This window comes from Dipodomys ordii, unplaced genomic scaffold (genome assembly GCF_000151885.1).
Source record: "Dipodomys ordii isolate 6190 unplaced genomic scaffold, Dord_2.0 Scaffold2100, whole genome shotgun sequence".
NCBI classification, from domain to species: domain Eukaryota; kingdom Metazoa; phylum Chordata; class Mammalia; order Rodentia; family Heteromyidae; genus Dipodomys; species Dipodomys ordii.
Genome location: NW_012269316.1, coordinates 1 through 6,165, shown reverse-complemented (window position 1 = coordinate 6,165; position 6,165 = coordinate 1). Strand labels below are relative to the sequence as shown.

Below are 6,165 nucleotides of genomic sequence, written 5' to 3'. Positions count from 1 at the left end.
GGTCTCTCCTGCCTGGGCTGGCTTTGAACCGTGATTCTCAGATCTCAGCCTCCTGAGTAGCTAGGATTACAGGCGTGAGCCACCAGCGCCCGGCTTGACTATATATTTTAAGCACACTGAAGACATATTCAAGAATGAAAATAGTGGTTATCTTTCAATGATGGAATTACAATTTTTCTCTTTAATTTTTCTGTAATTTCCAAGTTTTCTACACTAATTGTGCATTAATTTCATGTAATAAAATGTGAAGATGAATGTACTTTCTTTTTGAACTTTAGAAAGTGAATGTAGATGAAGGAAGAGCTGTGCCCAGTTCCTTGGTGAGAATGCTTGGTTGGGCCGCCTATTGGTTTATGATATGTTGGGTGGATGTGCTGGTGCTAGGGATCAAACCAGAGCCTTGTACATACTAGGTGAACCTGAGCTACATGCTTAGCCCTGTGAACTTCAGGAATATGTGAATTTTAGGAGTATGTGGAATCTACCCACTCTGCATACAGAAAGCAACTCCCTGACTTGCTGGCTATCAGCCAGTTGAAGGGGTGTGGAGTGGAGTAAGAAGGAAGGAAAACTGAAAAACGTGTCACTCCTCCAGGGATGAAGGCTATGGGAGGATTTTCCTCTCAAGGCTGAAGGAACCTAGATCCTAGCAGTCCTGCACCCTAGGTTTATGTCTCTCTCTCTCTGTCTCTCTCTCTCTGTCTCTCTCTCTCTCTCTCTGTCTCTCTCTGTCTCTCTCTCTCTTCTGAGTGTGCCCTAACGTTGAGGTGACCCGTGTCATCTCTCCTTGCCCTTAGATTGGAAAAGATTTCTACTCACCCAACAGGTATCCAGCCCGGGGAGAGGGAATGCTTTTCAAGACTACTAGAGTCTTTTCTTCCTAATAAGGATTTTCAGTAGAGCCAAAAATAAAAGGAAGAGGAGGGGCTGTGGCCGCAGTGGGTTGCTTCTTAAAAATTAGGGCACTTGATTGGAAAGTACGAGGGTATAAGGTCAAGACTCCTGGAGTTACAAGTTTGCGAACGGCCTGGAAAACCAAGTGAGACAAAAGGTGTGGCATAAAGCAAGTGAGGCGCCGCCTCCCGCGGTGAAGGAGGGGTGGAAAGGTCTAGGCCAGTGAAGTTGGCAGCGCTGGCTGCAACCTTCAGGGCTGTGGCTGTGGGGGGAATGGCCGGTGGGGGAGAGACGAGCTAGCAGGGAGGAGGAGGTGAGAGTTAGTGGGGCGGGGCTCCCAGGAGTGCCTGGTAAGATTGGACTGGGGACCCATTTCTGAAACTCCGAGAGGCTCAGAACCCTGGAGACGAAGAAAAACTCTGTTGACATTCTGGAAGTGCTCCCTCCCCCCGAGGTAGGTGGCACCCCCTCGGTTGCACCCCTCGGGGTCCAGGAGCCCCCAACCTGCTATCCCAGGGTTGGGCAGGACGCGGTCGGTTGCCGGGGTTCCTTGGGCGGTGGCTCCACCGCTGCTCCAATCACGGCCCGGCTACGGCGTAGGGGCGTGGCCAAGCCGGGAAAGTTATAGCAGATTCGGCGGGCAGGGCGGCCAGAGAGCGCCAGGAACGGGAGAGCTAGACCTGTGACCCCGCCCGAGGCCGCAGAGCTCTGGGGTTACACGGAAAGATCCGGACCTAACTGAGCCGTCTGGCCATGCGCACTCTGTGTTTCGGGGGGCTGCACTGCGGGCTACCGCTGTTGCCCATGCCGGGATTCCGCTGTTGCCCACGCCGGGATTCCTCTGTTGCCCACGCCGGGATCTGCCGCCCAGGATCGTTGGAATTGGCGGCACCTCTGTGTCCTGCAGATGGACAACCTGCTCACCAGGGCGGGGATGCGGCTCCGGTGCTCAAGAGCCTGAAGGTTGGAGAAGCACCAGAGTGAGGATCAGGGGGTGGAAGGCTGAGGTTAGAACAGGCCACAGCCCCTTTGAAATTCATAACCATTCCAAAGGCTAAACTGGGGGCGTGGATGCCTGGAGAGAGCCTAGTCTGGGTCTTGGAGAGACTCTCCATAGCTCCCGCTTCCCCCCTCCCTCCTCAGGCTGTCGTTTTATCCTTAGGTGGACACTGATCCCATTTATAGCCACCCACCCACTCTGGGCACTGCTACTAACAGTAGGGTTTGTGAGTCAGCCTGTAGCAAAGAAGGAACAGTGAGGGCAACCGTGGAATTAGAATCACAGGTAGAGATCAAAGGTTTCTGGAGGTTTACTAGGGAGGAACTAAAGAACTTTGGGGGGAGAGGGAACCACAAACAAATGAACAAACAAAAAGAACTAGAGAAAGAGAGGCTTGAGATTCCTTCCTAGACTGCACCAGCTCTGGAAAGCCTAATATCCCCACCCCTCCATACTCAAAGGTTACTTCCTGACTGATAGAGTTGGCATGCGGTAGAACTAGACTTTGGGTCAGGCTTGGGGCCCTCTCTATCACCCTATGGTGGCGAAACTCTGAAGGGAGAAAGCAAACAAGGAGGAGAGACATGCCAAACCTGGCATCCCAACCTCTCTTTAGCCCTTTGCCCTCTGACTTCCTACAGGTTCTCTGAGTACGGCTGGATTTTGTAAAAAAAAAAAAAAATATATTGTAAGGATACTCTACTGAGGGGTTACAATGACAAGAATAAGGTAATGAATACATTTCTTAACAGCTGGATTCATACCCACCCAAACTTGCGCTGAACTAGGAAGAAGGAGGCTGACTGCTAGGCACAGCTGGAGTCTTAGCACTGCCCAAAGAGTTTGGATCCCTTTGTGATCGAGTCCACCTGATAACAGAAACATCGAGTATGGCACTTTTCTAAGGAGAAGTCTGGTATGGAGTGTGGGGATGGAACACAAAAGCCCAAGAATAGAAGTCGAGTGGTACTGTGTAGATGCTGCAGCCCCAGGATGAGAATCCCCCTGGCCAAAATAAGGGGAAACATAGAGGTCAGGTCAGGCTTTTTGGAGTCTCACAAAATGATTGGGAGCACTTTATTATAAGAACTGAGATAGTGGAATGGATGCAAATGATGGCAGGTCTTCTGATCTTCAGCCCTACTTCTAGGTAGTGAGCTAACCTTGGAACTGGTGTTCTGTCTGGCTACTCTGGGGGCTTCTCTATGGTGTCTGCTCCTGGAGCTGAACTCTGCATGCTTGTACCTGCAGAAGCTTCTGCTGTTTGCTTCCCAGGACCCATTCCTGGCCTTCAGCTTAGTCACTTGTTCACTCTGGTCCTCTTCCATCTGCTTGGTGCTTCTGGTTATTCTGACAGCACTACCAGGTACCTCTGATGCTGGTTATTCTTGGTGAAAGTAAGCTTGGTCACTGTGGGTGTGACAAATACCATATTAGATGTTCACATTCTAGTTAGTGATATTTGTCCTTGGACCCAAGGAAATTAGGGGGAACAGGATATGTTGTGATGGGGGGCTGGTCAGCAAAAACAATTCCATTCTCAGCCTAAAAGACTAAAGCAGGGCTGGGAAGGTGGCTCAGTGGTAGAGTGCTTGCCTTGCATGCATGAGGCCCTGGGTTCGATTCCTCAGCACCACATAAGCCAAAAGAAAAAAGCCGGAAGTGGTGCTGTGGCTCAAGTGGTAGAGCGCTAGCCTTGAGCTGAAGAGCTGAGGGACAGTGCCCAGGACCAGAGTTCAGGCACCACGGCCGGCCCCCCCCTCCCAAAAAAAAAAAAAATTCACATACAAGCCGGCGCCAGTGGCTCACGCCTGTAATCCTCGCTATTTAGGAGGCTGAGATCTGAGGATCTTGGTTCAGAGCCAGCCTGGGCAGGAAACTCCGTGAAACTCTTATCTCCAATAAATCACCAGAAAACCAGAAGTGGCACTGTAGCTCAGGTGGTAAAGCACTTGCCTTGAGCTGAAGAGCTGAGGGACAGCGCCCAGGCCCAGAGTTCAAGCTACATGACCGACAAAAAAAAAAAAAAGTCATATGAACTTGGCATTCTGCTTCAAAATCTTCCTGTCCATTTTAGTATAACATTTGAAACAACTTAAAAGTTTCAATCTTTGATTTAAAAAAAAGTCTTACAAAATGTCAAGTGAAACTCAGCATTATGATCTAAGAAACATGTGTCATTTTATTCTGTGGGTCTAAGTGCTACTGGAATACTTCATTTTTCCTTGTTTTTTTCTCTTTCCAACAAATATTTACAAAGAACCTAGGATGAGAATAAATAACTAAATAAATGAGCCAGAGCCTTGGCCTCAAATGGACTGGTTGTCCAACTGTGAAATATAATAGCTGTCTAGAACCTGACTCAGAATCTTCTCCTGCTCCATCTCCTCCTCCTCCTTTTCCTCCTCCTCCTGCTCCTTCTTTTTCCCCAAATTTGTACTTTCCAGTATTCTCATAGGATAGTCATAGCTCTGCTATATTTTATGTCAGTAATAGAAGAATCAACCTCAAGCTACCACTTTCCACCCTATGCATATACATGCAATTAATTAATCATCAATTTCAGAATGGCTTTCCCATTGTTCCTTTTTTGTTTCTTCAGTCCCATCCAGGTATGAGTCACTCTTAGCTCTAGCTTGAGTAACATAATCATGCTCATACTATTTGTTTTGCTTTGTTTTCTGTCACTCCTGGGTCTTTAACTCAGGTCCTGGGCACTGTCTCTGAGCTTTTGTACTCAAAGCTAGTGCTCTACCACTTGAGTTACATCTCCACTTCTGGATTTTTGGTAGTAATTTGGAGATAAGAGTTTCATGGACTCTCTAGCCTGTTGCTAGCTTTGAACCACAACCCTCAGATCTCAGTTTGCTGAGTAGCTAGGATTATAGGCATGAGCCATTGATATCTGGCTTCATAACTATTCTTTGTTTGTTTGTTTTTTGGGTCCGGTTGTGGGGTCTGAACTCTGGGCCTGGGCACTGTCCCTCAGCTCTTCAGCTCAAGGCTAGCGCTCTACCACTTGAGCCACAGTGCCACTTTCCGGCTTTTTTTTCCTGCTTATGTGGTGCTGAGGAATGGAACCAGGGCCTCATGCATGCAAGGCAAGCGCTCCACCACTGAGCCACCTTCCCAGCCCCTTCATAACTATTCTTATATGACAGCTAGTTTGCAAATCTGGAATAGTTCCTCCTTTTTCTTTAGACAAAAGGTATAATTCACTATATAGCTTGTAGGGTTTCAGATGCTTTCTTCTTATTTACTCTTCAGACTTTGTACTTCAACCTTTGTGGAACTTCCTTCTCAATTCTCCACTCCCACTTTTTTCTTTTCTCCTTCTATCTCACTCTGTTGTTTCTTTTCTTTTTTCTTTTTTTGGCCAGTATGGGACCTGAACTCAGGGCCTGGGCACTGTCCCTGAGCTTTTTTGCTAAAGGCTAGTGCCCTATTACTTTGAACCACAGTGCCGCTCTTGGTTTTCTGTTGATTAATTGGAGATAAGAGTCTCACAAACTTTCCTGCCTGGGCTGGCTTTGAACTGCAATCCTCAGATCTCAGCCTCCTGAATTGCTAGGATTATAGGAATAAGTCACCGGCTCCCAGTACATTTTCATTCTAAAGTGTATATTTCCTACATCTCTTTCTCCAAAATAACTTCCATGATTCTCCTTCCACAATTGGGCCAAATCACTCTGTGTTTTGTTTTTTTTTTGTCGATCATGGGGCTTGAACTCTGGGTCTGAGCGCTGTCCCTCAGCTCTTCAGCTCAAGGCTAGCACTCTACCACTTGCGCTACAGTGTCATTTCCGGATTTCTCATAGTTTATTAGAGATAAGAATTTCACGAACTTTCTTGTCCAGGCTGGCTTTGAACTGCGATCCTCAGATCTCAGTCTCCTGAATAGCTAGGATTACAGATGAGAGCCACCAGTGCCCGGCTTGCTTTTTTTTTTTTTTTTTTAGTTGCCCATCTTGAACTCTGGGCCTGGGCACTGTCTCTCAGCTCTTCAACTCAAGGCTCTACCACTTGAGCCACAGCACCACGTCTGGTTTTCTGAGTGGTTTATTGGAGATGAGTCTCACCGGGGCTGGGAAGGTGGCTCAGTGATAGAATGCTTGCCTTGCATGCATGAGGCTCTGGGTTCGATTCCTCGGTACCACATAAGCAAAAAAGCTGGAAGTGGTGCTATAGCTCAAGTGGTAGAGCACTAGCCTTGAGCTGAAGAGCTGAGGGACAGTGCCCAGGACCAAAGTTCAGGCCCTATGACTGGCAAA

General features: G+C 47.9%; 1 protein-coding gene across 1 annotated transcript; it reads left to right on the top strand.

Moving 5' to 3' along the window:
- Positions 1-1,637: 1,637 nt before the first annotated feature.
- On the top strand, positions 1,638-3,503 carry Tlcd2 (TLC domain containing 2; the record flags this gene model as incomplete). Its single annotated transcript, XM_013036946.1, is given in 5 exon segments — positions 1,638-1,822; positions 2,057-2,111; positions 3,053-3,104; positions 3,106-3,287; positions 3,289-3,503. Coding segments are annotated over 5 exon segments (476 nt in total), but the record flags the coding sequence as incomplete, so codon positions are not given.
- Between the last annotated feature and the right edge of the window lie 2,662 nt (positions 3,504-6,165).